The sequence below is a fragment of the Equus caballus genome, chromosome 3 (assembly GCF_041296265.1).
Source record: "Equus caballus isolate H_3958 breed thoroughbred chromosome 3, TB-T2T, whole genome shotgun sequence".
In the NCBI taxonomy this organism is placed as follows: Eukaryota; Metazoa; Chordata; class Mammalia; order Perissodactyla; family Equidae; genus Equus; species Equus caballus.
The window spans coordinates 42,451,317-42,464,800 of NC_091686.1; the positions used below are offsets into that span (position 1 = coordinate 42,451,317).

The 13,484-nt window shown below is 37.4% G+C and overlaps 1 protein-coding gene across 7 annotated transcripts in view; it reads left to right on the top strand.

The window, feature by feature from the left end:
• Nucleotides 1-13,484, top strand: part of CENPE (centromere protein E) — an 85,543-nt gene that overhangs the window by 56,024 nt on the left and 16,035 nt on the right. For 5 of the 7 annotated variants that reach the window (XM_023637600.2, XM_023637604.2, XM_014738832.3 and 2 more), the window contains 8 exons: nt 282-440; nt 1,222-1,512; nt 2,134-2,292; nt 3,957-4,064; nt 7,205-7,423; nt 9,334-9,531; nt 10,682-10,885; nt 12,755-12,973. In XM_023637600.2, coding sequence (XP_023493368.1) covers nt 282-440; nt 1,222-1,512; nt 2,134-2,292; nt 3,957-4,064; nt 7,205-7,423; nt 9,334-9,531; nt 10,682-10,885; nt 12,755-12,973 — 1,557 coding nt within the window. The remainder of the gene's footprint in view (nt 1-281; nt 441-1,221; nt 1,513-2,133; nt 2,293-3,956; nt 4,065-7,204; nt 7,424-9,333; nt 9,532-10,681; nt 10,886-12,754; nt 12,974-13,484) is intronic. The other 2 variants (XM_023637601.2, XM_070263323.1) reach the window with 1 other exon arrangement.

The following is a 13,484-nucleotide window of genomic DNA, read 5'->3' on the forward strand; positions in this document are numbered from 1 at the left end:
GATTTGAACGTCCTAATATGGAAAGCCCAGAATGACTCTTAGGAGGAAAAGCAAGCTGTAGAATAGTGCACGTATAACATGTTTGCCTCTGGAAAGTGGGAGCAGGCTGTGGGAGGTGGGGACAGGGAGGAAAAGCTTATCACTTTCTAACAACAAAAATACAGAGTAAGAAGTAATAGTTTTATTATTTTTACTAAGAAAATATGTTATTTTCATTAAAAAATACTAACATTTTAACATTAAGATGTGTCACTGTTCTTAAAATTTCTCTAATGATAAAGAATCTGGAAAAACAAGAGGAACTAAGAATTGCTCACATGCATCTGAAGGAGCACCAGGAAATTATTGATAAACTCAGAGGGATTGTTTCTGAGAAGACAGATGAAATAGCAAATATGCAGATGGATTTAGAAAATTCAAACACTAAATTACAAGAAAAGGTATGGGGGGAGGGGAGGGTTATTTGATTGGCTGTCTGACTTATTTGTGCCTATAATCCTCTGGGGATATGAAATAGTTTAGCCACATTGGAAGACACGTTGGCAGTGTTTACTAACACTGAACATGTACATGCCTGTGGCCCAGCGATTATAGGTATGTACCTGAGAGAAAAGAACGCATACTTCCACATAAAGATATGTACAAGAATGTTCATAGCAGCTCTAATCATAATAGTGAAAAACTGAAAACAACTCAAATGCCTTTCACTGGGAGAATGGATTTACACCTTGTGGTTTATAAGTTCAAAAATAGGCAAAGTCACCTAAGATGACCAAGGTCATGATAGTGGTTGGCTGTAGTAAGGGGGCACACAGGAACTTTTTGGGGTGCTAGAAATGTTCTATATTTTAATCTGGGTTGTTATTACATAGATGTATACATATGTCAAGAATAATTGAACTATACACTTAAGATTAGTGCACTTATGTATATATATGTACATGAGTGCATATATATACATGTGTATATATGCACAAGTATATATATGTATATATATGTACACTTGTGTATATATGTACATATGTATACACTTGTGTGTATATATATATATATACTTATGTATATAATCTCAAAAGAAAATAAATTCTGTGTGGAATTATGCAGAATATTAATGAGTGACATTAGAAGCCTATTGTCTTAATCAATTTAGAAACTATTCTTTATACTTGTCTTAAAAACCATCTGTATCCTGACATGTTATTTTATGATTATCTTGATAAGATCCAAGAACTTAAGGCAAATGAACATCAGCTTTTTAAGTTAAAAGAAGATGTCAGTGAGACACAGAAAAAAATGTCTGAGATAGAGCGATTGAAGAAACAATTCAAGGCCCAAAGTTTAACTCTGGATAAAATAGAAATGGAAAACTTAAACTTGGCTCAGAAACTTCATGAAAACCTTGAAGAAATGAAATCTGTAATGAAAGAAAGAGATAATCTAAGAAAAGTGGAAGAGGCACTCAAACTGGAGAGAGACCAACTGAAGGCAAACCTACAAGAAACCATAGCTAGAGTGAGTTATACTCTTTCTTCCTGTCCAGCACACATATTTTTAATACAAGAAGCTTCCTTCTCTTTTAAATAAATGATACTGTTGGTGAAAAAGTAAATGTTATAGCCTTTTAGGGAGACAGTTTGACAATATCTTATTAAAAATTTATCAGCATATACGTTTGTTACAGCAATTCCATTCCTAGGAATTTATCCAACCAATATATTCACACATTTGGGCAGAAATACAACAGCATTCACTGCAGCATTGTTTGTGGTAAACAAAAGCTAAAAGCAATCCAAGCGTCCGCCATAAGGCACTGGCTAAGTGGGGTTTGTCTGTATAAGGGAACGCTAAGCATAAGAATGGGACACTTTTTCTGTGACGTTGATCTAGAAGGGTGTCCAAGGGGTCTGAAAGGAGAAGAGCAAGCAGCCAGTTCAACAAGGAGCAGGACTAGGATGGGCGAGGTGAGGGACAGGGTCTGTACTCTCTATCCTTCCATACTGTTCTGATTTGGGGGTGGTGTGTTGGTGGTTTTTAACTGTGAGAATGCATTTTTTTACTTTAACTAGTTCATCATTAAGAAAAGATAATGTGCCTTTATATTATCATATTTCTCAATTTCTTCTAATAATAAAGGATCTGGAAACACAACAAGAACTGAAAATTGCTCGTATGCATTTGAAAGAACACCAAGAAACTATTGATAAATTCAGAGAGAGAGTTTCAGAAAAGACAACCCAGATTTCAAATATTCAAAAGGATTTAAATAAGGCAAAAGATGAATTACAGGAAAAGGTATTGTTGTTTTATTCTTTTGGGAGTAGTTGTGTCCAAAATTATTTGTAGACTCAGCAAGGAGATAGAAATAGATATGTAGACATAGATATGTGCTTGTATGTAACAAATAGACTATTTTCCGTCCTTGAAGGAGTTCTGTTTGCATTCTAACTTGTTTTATAATTATCTCAAGATCCGAGAACTTCAGAAAAAAGAGCTTCAACTTCTTAAAGTGAAAGAAGATGTCAGTAAAACTCATTAAAAAATGAATGAAACGGAAGGATTGAAGAAGCAGTTTGAGGCCCAAAATTTATCTATGCAAAATGTGGAAATGGATAACTTACACTTGACTAAGAAACTTTATGAAAGCCTTGAAGAAATAAGAATTGTAGCTAAGGAGAGAGATGAGCTAAGGAGCATAAAAGTCTCTCAAAAATGGAAAGAGACCAATTCAGAGAAACCTTAAGAGAAATGATAGCTAGAGCGAGTTCAGAATCTACCCCTATCTAGTAACTATTTATAAGAAACAAGTTTTTTTGAAAAGGGTAGCAATGTTTTTACTTTTTTTTTCTGGGAAATTTCTACAAACAGTGGAGGATAATGGGAAAACTATTACTATAACTTTTCACACAAACAGGCAAGTACAGTTTTAAAAGAAGCTAAAATCTATTTCAGAAAATACCATTTTAATTCTTTATTTTTAAGAAAAAATTTGTTAAATAAGCAGACTATTTTCTTTAATGAAATTTTTAAAGAGTTTTTAAACCAAGAAATAGCATTATTCTCAATGGAGAAATATTTGAAGGATTCGATTTACAAAAGATTAAATAGCCCATCTCTCTATCTCTACATGATAGGGTTAGACGTGGGCTCTTGTTAGTGACATTAGAAGGAAAGAAGGCAAGATGAATACAAAAAAGGAAATTGAACTGAATCCTCTAAAAAGTAATGTAAACTTCAGATCAATAAGAAAGTTTATGAAATCTATAAAAATCTTTTTCATTCTCATATTTCAATAGTGAAGAAAGAATAAAGTGGAAAACAGTATCATTTGCAATCTCAATAGAAACATCAGACACTTGGGAATCATATTTATGTGGACCCTAACTAAATTTATAAAGAGATTTAATTCATTCAACAAATATTCATTGAACAATTAGTCTTCTGGGTACTGCAGTAAATAAGATAAACAAATGGGAGAAAATGTTTTGTTTTGTACTTGTAGTCAGAAATACAAAATGTAGGCAGGGTATGAATTTTCTGGTCCAAGGTGCTGGGAAGAATATATGAATGGAGCTTGGAGCACCATGGACAGTACAGACAGTCGTGCTAGCATGTTTAGTTGGCAATAATTATTCTAATGCAGAGATCTGGAAGAGTAGGAACCAGAGATAAATCTAAAACCTAATTTGCAGCTATGAAGGTTACAGGAACAGATTCTGTCTCCAAAAAATATGTGGTTCTCCCACTTTTTTCCCCAATGAGTTGAGGTTACTCACTAAAAGACTTCATGATACTATTATTCATTTTCTGACCATTTTTAACATTTTTTTGTGTTACAAGTATAATATTTGATTCCATTATTGAAATAATGTACAATGTGTAATTGAAAAAGTAAATGATTAGACATTATATATGAATGGAGTTATAGCTGAAGCCTTGTTTATTTCTTTCCATCCAAGCAGGACCAACAGAACATCAAAGAGGTATTAAAATATGAAAAAATGTTGCTATGTGATGGAAAACAGCACCTTACAGAAAGCCTGAGAGAAAAGTGCTTTAGGATAAAAGTAAGTGCCCCTGTTCAAATTACAAATAAATATTGGGGACCTTCCAAAGGCCTGTGGAGTCACAGGCACCTCTATGGAATGAATAGATAATGCTCAGTATTCTTCTAAACTTCATAATCTAGTACAGATATGTGTGTGCATACATGCATACATACACAAACAAAACAGTGGGGTTTGGGGCCGGCCCTGGGGCCAAGTGGTTAAGTTTGTGCTCCCGCTTCGGCAGCCCAGGGTTTCCCCAGTTCAGATCCTGGGCACAGACATGGCACCGCTTGTCAGGCCACGCTGAGGCAGCATCCCACATAGCACAACCAGAGGCACTCACAACTAGAATATACAATTATGTACTGGGGAGGCTTTGGGGAGAAGAAGAAAAAAGATTGGCAACAGATGTTAGCTCAGGTGCCAATCTTTGAAAAAAAACAGTAGGGTTTATGATTTTGAGGCTTCACTGGAAAGGCGGTATTTCAGCAGATAGCTGAAAGGAGTCAATGGTTGAGACATACAGGTATCTGGTGGAGAGCAGAACAGGCAGGGAGAACAGCAAGGACAGAGCTCCTGAAGCAGAAGCTGCCTAGTGGGCTCCAGCAACATCAACAAGGGGGAAAGCTAATGAGAAACGAGGTCAGAGTTAACAGGAGGAAGCAGGCTGTGGGGCTTTTAAAGGACTTTGGGTTTTACTCTGAACGAGATGTGGATCCACTGGAGAGTTTTGACCACGAGAGAGACATGGTCTGACTTACATTTTAAAGGGATAGCTCTGATTGTTGTGTTGAAAATTAAGTGATAGCAGGAAGACTATTTGAAAGACTAATTTCAGTAATCATGCGAAGATGGTGATGGCTTGGCCCAGAGAGGTAGTAGTGGAAGCAGTGAGAAGTGTGTGGATTCTGAACATGTAGTGAGGGTAAAGCCAGCAGGATTTACTGTCACCCCTATTAGAACACAAGATCCCTAAAGACTTCTGTGTGTTGTTTATGGCTGCATCACTTAGCACAGTCCTGACAGAAGTCAGCCTTCAATATGTATTTATTAAAAGTACAAATGAATGACTAGACAGTGCTGCTCCAACCATAAGGTGATTCCTCCTAAGACCAAAGGCAAGAATCCCCTCTCCAACATCCCAGATTAATGAACATCTATCTAGGTTTTCCTTAAATTATTAAAAGGAGAGCTCATTATTGTCAGAAGCCCCTTACTCTATTGTTTAGCACCCTGAACTAAATATGTTAATACCCGATTGAATGTAAAGTGTTCTTCCACCTGTGCCCTGACCAGCTTGTCACCTGTCTGGTCTCTAGAAAGTTGAGCTGCTGGGCCTAGGCCTAATGGGTGTCTGCCATACACAAGGCACTAGACTGGGTGCTTTACCTCATGAGACAGAGTTTATTGTTCCATTTATAAACAAAGAAATTGAGGCCCAGGAGGAAGTTTAGTCATTGCCCAAGGTCACACAGCTGGTAAATTGGTAAAATTAGGATTTGAAACCAAGTCTAAGTTTAAAACTTGGGTATAGAAGCATTTCTACAAATATAATTTTATTTCCTTTAATTTATAGTGTCTGTATGTATTTTATAGGTTATATATAGATATTATCTAACATTTTACTTAATTCCCTAGAAAACTTTGTGGAAATTATTGTAGTCTTCATTTTGTAGTTGGGAGAATGGCTCAAGGATTTCCCCAGTCAGGAAGTGACAGGGCTAGAACCTGAACTCTAACTCTGATAAAAGGTGAGAAATCTCAGATTCTAGGCAGATAATAGAACGTAGGTCATGTGATTTGTTGTCACTCGTTTTGATGCTGGCTCAGTGAGCTGAGGAGTCGAAAGAAACCTTTCTTGGACTCTCAAGGTCTGGCAGTAGTGCTCTTTTATTCAGGAAGTAGCATGGAGTAGCATGGGGACAGGACCTATGGGCAGTGAAGAGCTGCAAACATGGGTTGAGGGTAGGGCTAAATTTATAAGGCATAAGTATGTGAGTTGCTTCTTTACAAGACAAAGGAAAAATTAGGTAAAAAAAGTATCAGTGCAGGTGGAGTCTGGTTATCAGGTGGTCTTATAACTTTGGGTAAGAATCAGATTGAATGAGGTCAGGATGTCCCATGCTTCTGTGAGGATGATATAGATTGGTATGTAGGCCAGGAAGCCTTGGGCTTTTCTCCCTGAGGCATCCTTGATCCTCATCAGTTTTATCTGCTCACTCACACCACCTATTGTCAACAGAAGCTAGCATTCAGCCTTGAGCTACAATACATACTAGATTGAATTCATGCAAATTTCTCTTCCAACTTTGTAAATGTTCATTCAAATCATGGATGTTTAGAAGACTAAAAGAAAATGTATCAAAATGATAACAATGGTTGTTTCTGGTTTTCTTTGTTATAGCTGTTTTATAGAGGATTAGAATTGGCCACCCCAAGATATATCTCTTTGGCATGAAGATTATTTTGGGCTGGTTACTTTCAAAAACTGCAGACATGAGAGAAACTCTGAAAAGTAGAAGTTACCCTTTGTAAGAGACATTTACATTTGTAAGGGAAATCTCCATCTGTAAAGATGTCTCCCTCTCTGTACCAGGAAGAAGGGGGATGACCTTACCTCTAGAAACTCTTATCAATGCGGAAGGCAAGGACTTAAATCTGCATAATAACCTTACTCTTGTTTACTGTACTTGTCTGGTAACCTCCCATACTGACTCCCCCTACCCACAACATCCTCCTTTGTCTTTAGCTGAAGATGATATTTAAGGTGAGAGCTTCCGCCATTTTGGTGAGTTGCTCAATTTTCCTGGGTCTCTCCCATGTATACATGTTATAAAGCTTTGTTTAATTTTCTCCTGTTATTCTGTCTCATGTGAATTTAATTCGCTGTCCAGCCAGAAGGACCTAGAGCGTGTAGAGGAAATATCTTCCTCCCCTACAGTTTAAACTTCTTAAATTTCCACAATGATTATAATTATTTCTATAATCCAAAATCGACAATAACATTTTCTTTTTGTTTTTTATACACAAAAGTCTCAATTTATTTCTGCCTTATAGAAAGTGTTAAAGCATAAATTTTGTTACAATTCCAGAGCTAGGACTACTTATTGTTAAAGTAGAATGAATTATTAAATTGAATGAATTCTCACTGCCTTTAGGAGCTTCTAAAGAGATACACAGAGATGGATAGTCATTATGAGTGCTTAAATGGACTCTGTCTTGACTTGGAGAGGGAAATTGAAACCCAAAGAGAGCTTTCAATTAGAGTAAAAGCAAACCTCTCACTTCCACATCCACAAACCAGACAGATTCAGAAACTTCTCACTGCCAACCAGAGATGTTCCATGGAGTTCCACAGAGTCATGAAGAAACTCAAGGTACCACCTGTTTTAGTAATATCTTTGTAAATATTGCCATTAATTTCAGTTACAAACCAGTATATTTAAGTCCTGCTTTGGGAGTTGGCGTATTTGCTAATTAGTACATTTGCTACTGAATTAAAGATGGCATGGGTCTGAGAATAGTATGTGCAGGATCCTCAGTGCATCTAGGACCTGCTCATTCAACAAAACCTGAGCTCTGCCTTTGGCCTTAACAATGTGTCAGGGTGCTGGGGAGACAGAGATGAGCAACTGCTAAATCTCTCCTAGTCCAGTGGGTGAGGCAGACATTTGAACAGGTGAGAAGTGCAGTAGTGGACAATGTCCTGGAGAACAAGTTGAAGACAAGACTGGACTGGAAGCTGGGCTCAAGCAGTAAAGCTTAGAGTTCATTTTAGAGATGAGGAGGGGTCACTGGACAGTTATTTTAAGTGGTGGCAGTAATGTGATCGGGTTGCCATTGTAGAGACTTCACTACAGACAAAGAAGAAATGAGTCTGCAGGGGATGATAAGCCTGGTGGCAGAGAGAAGAGACAAGAGGCAGTTACAATTGTCCTGATGAGATGTGATGGGTGACAGTACTATGGGGGAAGGATTCATAGGGATGGAAAGGATGAAAGAAGTTAAAGAAATATTTGGCAGTTTACAATAGTAGGTCCATGTGCTTGACAGTGGAGGGAGGGGAGGGAAGTTCAGACTGAGCCCCAGGATTTGGGCTTAGCCGGGTTTGTGGATAGTGGTGCCATTAACTGATAGAAAGAAAAAACGAACGGGAGAAGGCAGATGAGGCAGGAGGAGAGATCTGGTGTTTAATTTGAGATGTTTTGAGATAGAAATACCTATAATGGAACATCCAGGAAGAGAAACCAAGTAGGCTTTTAGTTGTGAATCTGAGGTTTGTCAGGAGAAAAATCAGAACCACAGATAAAGATGTGGGATCCATCAGCATTTGGTGATAGATAGTACAACAGGTGTGAATGAGGCCACCCAGAAGCATAATAGAGTGAAGATAAAAGAGAACTCTGGAAAAGATCAGTTCTCAAGAGGCAGTAGCAGAAAAGAGAGCAACACATGAGTTTGAGGTTGGAAAAGTCAGAGAGATAAGAGAGAACTGAGCAAAAGTGCCATTGGTCAAGTCAGTGGAGGAGAGTGTGTCAAAGATGAAGTGGTCAAGAGTGGCAAATGCTTCAGACAGCCAGAACATGAATGAAGAGATCCCCTCAATTGTTGACAATAGAGCTTACTGGTGACCTTTGTCAGAGCAGTTTTAGTTGAGTGGTTAGGAAAGAGGCCAGATTGTAAATTGTTAAGGAATGGTGGAAGTAGGAAGCGGCATCTTCCCTACCTAGGTAGATTGCCCCTCAGGCTCTAATAGTCTTCAAAAGCCTAACAATCAGATATCCAGAACTTATTCATGAGGTCCATAGAACCAGGGCATTCAAATTCTTGTCCCCTTTAAGCCACACTTGACAGGTAAGTCCTGAGGCAGGGCACACTCATGTTGGCCACCCAACTGACATAGGCAGGAGAGGATGTTGAAATGAATCTCACTGGGAAAACTGCGTGATATAATTAACCAAAAGGAGGCAATAGAAAAAGGTGGGTTTATAGGGAAAGGGATCATGTTACATTGTAAACATATTGAATCTGAGGTAACTGTAGGACATCCCTGAGGTAGCTCCAGAAGGAAGTCAGAAATAAGAAACTAGAGGTCTGGAAGTCACTCTCCGAAGACGCTGAGAGTAGAAACTTGGGAATAGAGAGAGGTTCTTCCCTTCTTCCTCACTCCTCAGAGGATAGAGACAAACAAGACAAGCCGCCCCACCTCTTAGTCTTGAGAGTTTAGAACTTCCTCTAAACATGATAAAAGTTTCATTTCCCAATTTGTTTCATGTTTTCCTGCAAGTATGTGTTAAGCCATGTTACAAAGATAAAGGAAGAACAACATGAATCCATCAGTAAACTTGAAATGGTTTTTATTGATGAAGTGGAAAAGCAAAATGAACTGCTAAGTAAAATGCAGCATCTTCAACAAGATGATGATGTACCATCCAGAGAATTAGGGGACCTCCAGTTGAGCCAGAAAATGGATCTACATATTGAGGTATGATTTATTTAAAATGGATTTAATTAGATTTTAAGTCTTTTATCAAATAGAAAGGTACCTCTTCATGTGCTTAGAGTCGTTTTCATTTATGAAATTAAAAACAGCTTGCAGAGGGGCCAGCCTGGTGGCGTAGCAAGTGGGTTCCTGTGCTCTGCTTTGGCAGCCTGGGGTTCGCTGATTCAGATCCTAGGCGTGGACCTGGCACTGCTCATCAGGCCATGCTGTGGCAGTGTCCCACAAAGAAGAACCAGAAGGACCTAGAACTAGGATATACAACTATGTACTACTGGGGCTTTGGGGAGAAAAAAAATAGGTTGCAGAATGACAGCTGGCCAGATGTAAAGAGTGCCAAGTCATAGACTAGCCTCCTTTCAGAACTACACAGATATGGAAAAGTAGACTTAATATCAGCAAGTAGGATTTCTTGGAAGCCCAGAATAAGTTTCCAAATGCCTTCTAAAACTTCCTAGATCTGTGACTGGGAGTCACAGACATTTGTATTGTAGCAACCCCACATGGAGTGTCCTGCTCTCACCCAGCAGTGTGAGGCCCCTGCAGTTCCCAGTATGCATGCAAGGCCTGCTGTATGCACAGAAAAGCTGCATCCAGAAGCACTTCAGACACTGTCACAGATTCATAGTTTCGAACAGGTTTTAAAAATGCCAAAAGGCAGAATTTGTAGATGTGCCTCTGTTACATAGCCTATACTGCCAAAATTTTATTATTTAAATTAGAATTATATTTCTAATATAATGAGGATAAATTAGAATTATGTTTACTTCAAAATATTAGAAGTGAAAGTTCAGTAAGGTTATTTTCCCCTTTTTTTTTTTTTTTTTTTTTTTTAAGATTTTATTTTTTCCTTTTTCTCCCCAAAGCCCCCCGGTACATAGTTGTGTATTCTTCGTTGTGGGTTCCTCTAGTTGTGGCACGTGGGACGCTGCCTCAGCGTGGTCTGACGAGCAGTGCCATGTCCGCGCCCAGGATTTGAACCGACGAAACACTGGGCCGCCTGCAGCGGAGCGCGCAAACTTAACCACTCGGCCACGGGGCCAGCCCCTATTTTCCCCTTTTTATGATATTTGTCTGATATTTAGATAAAAACTTTCCTAAGATTCAGGAGATTCAATGCTTATTTTTCACACAGGAAATTCTCAAAGATTTTTCGGAATGTGACTTCCACAGCATAAAGATGGAATTTCAACAAGTACTGAGTAATAGGAAAGAAATGACCCAGTTTTTGGAAGAGTGGTTGAATACTCATTTTGATATAGAAAAGCTTAAAAATGGCATCCAGAAAGAAAATGATAGGATTTGTGAAGTGAATAACTTTTATAATAAAAAGATAATTGTAAGTAGTACTTTTTTTGTGCTCATTCTTTTTTTTTGTTTGCTTTAATTTTTCTGCCTCATTCTTAAAAAGACTTAGAGCAACTTAATTTTAAGTATATTTTCTTTCATTTATTTGTATATGCTTCTTTATTTTTTTATTTGAAAAAGAGTGACTGTAAAATGTGTTCTTCCTCTAACACATTTTGCTTCCTTAAGGTAATTAAATATATCAACTTGTAAAGAAGATAATAAAATGTTGCAGTATAACAATCCATTTCCACTGGTGAAACCTCAAATCTTGCCATTTTCCTCTGTCCTTTCTCGCTTCCGTAGGACCTGAGCCTTTTCCCCCAAGTATCCTCAAACAAGGTGAGATGCTAGCCTGTTTCAGGGCTGTGGGCAGCACCTGTGGTCAAGCCAAAGACAGCTCTAGTCCACTAATTAGTGAGGCCTTGTGCTTCTCACCTCGGTGCTGTTGCTATCATACGTGCTGATCCTTCAACTGTGAGGTTCAAACATGTGGTTTGTATCATTGTTCCCAAGGTGACCAGCCCTTGTGGACAGATTCATATGAACCAAGATTGCTTGAGATCAGTTTTATTAATTTGTTTTACTTTCCACTGATGAGAAGATTCATTCGGCTTTCTGAAGTAATCTCTACCTCATACACCTGGTAAAATTGTCATTAATCAGAAAGTTGCTTGTTATATAGGCAGTTGGAGCAAAGGGAGCTAGATTAATATTATAGCTCCTAAGATTGGTTTTATATTTCATTTGTTTGGGTAGTTCTTTCCTGACACTTTAATTTCATCTGGAAACTATACTTAAATCACATTGAAATGTAGATAACATTTTTAAAAAAGGTTTTCCTGTGGATAGTGAATCCCATTTGTCAAATACCCCAAGCTAGCAAAACAGTAAATGAGCTTTTAAAATAAAAAAAAATGGTCCACAATCAATGAAGAAAAGCATAAAACCAGTGTTTGGGATAAGATAATTTCCATATAATTCAGTGTTTTTCTCATAATATTGAGGGCTCACTTGTGGTTAGAAAGTAGAGATTTCTGCTCTGTGGATCAGCATGGATATGTGGCTTCTTCCACCATCTGAGCATAGCAATTGATAACTTGGTGTGGTGTGGGGTCAGTAGTCCAGAACCAAGGAGAGTCCAGGGTGCCAGCAAGAACACAACTAATTTAGGATCCGCATCTCACAGAACTACCATAAAGCCACAAAGAAAGATACAGGTAAGGCCAAGAAGGCATTCATGATGAGAGCAAAAAGTACATCCCATAGGAATAGGAAGTAAAAAGATGATAGAAGCAATTTCAGAGTGAGTCAGCCTTTGATGTAACGAGGGTATTGATTGGCTGTTACTCCCTGCACGGAAATAGAAGATTTTCAGATTACAAAAAGTCAGTAAATTCTTTTCCTTATAAACACTGAGGTTTGAAATGAAAGAGAAAAATAGATTGTTATTAAGTTTACTGGGTATGCTCTGCTATTAGATGTCAGTTAATGTTTATATATGACATTATATATGTCATAACATACATAATGATTTTAACCTGACCAGTTCTTCAGATTCCTCTTCATATGTCAGTGCTGATCTAATAGAATGAGATTATCATCTTGCAAATCAATATGAATCCTCTCTAGTCCTTATTCTTCTTTTATTCTCATAATCAATATCCAGCATCTTCTGAAATGTCAGGAACTGGTGCAAGCCACAAAGAATGTTCACATTCTTTTAAAGTACTATTCTAGAATGTTCTGAATAATGAATTTCAACATATGCCTTGTCCTAGAACTCTAGTATTTTCCATAGTGGTTTTTTTAATATGTAATTCATTTTAGAAGCTATAGTGTTGTCTTTACTACTCAATAGGCTATAATGAATGAATCAACAGAGTTTGAGGAAAGAAATGTGACCATCGCCAAAGAATGGGAACATGACCTGAAATCAGTGAAAGAGAAAAATGAAAAACTGTTGAAAAACTATCAAACTTTGAAGATCTCTCGAACATCTGGTGCCCTTGTTAATCCTACTACACAAGGCGATAAGAATCTTCATGTCACATCAAGAGCTACACAACTAACCACAGAGGTATGAGATTTCTTATAAGATGTTTTTCAATTTGCAGCTTCATTGTAGAGTTAAAGATGTATCATATGTAACATTTCAGAGCAAAATCACAGTATTGAAGGTATTAGGGAACACGCATGATGGACTTGTTTTTTAAATATAGTTCTATTGGGGTGCTCACTCAACTAATCATAAAGCTACATGTTATATAAGATCTTACCTTTGAATTATAAAATAGAAGTAACTCATGCCTTAATTTGATTAATAGGTATGTATACCACTTAAGGTGTTATTACCATACATTATAAGTTTTCTAAATCATGTGACTTTCTATTAAATTATAATCTATGTCTATAGTACCAAACTAGTTTAGAGAGAAAGAGCAATTTAGCTTTTCTCTAATTATCATCAGTGTCTTTAATATTGGTTAATGTGATCAAAACAAAAATGGAAGAGGCTAAAAGTATAATAAATTTCTTATACAGATTAACCTGTGCCCAAGAATCAGTACATTATTTGAATAATCCAATAA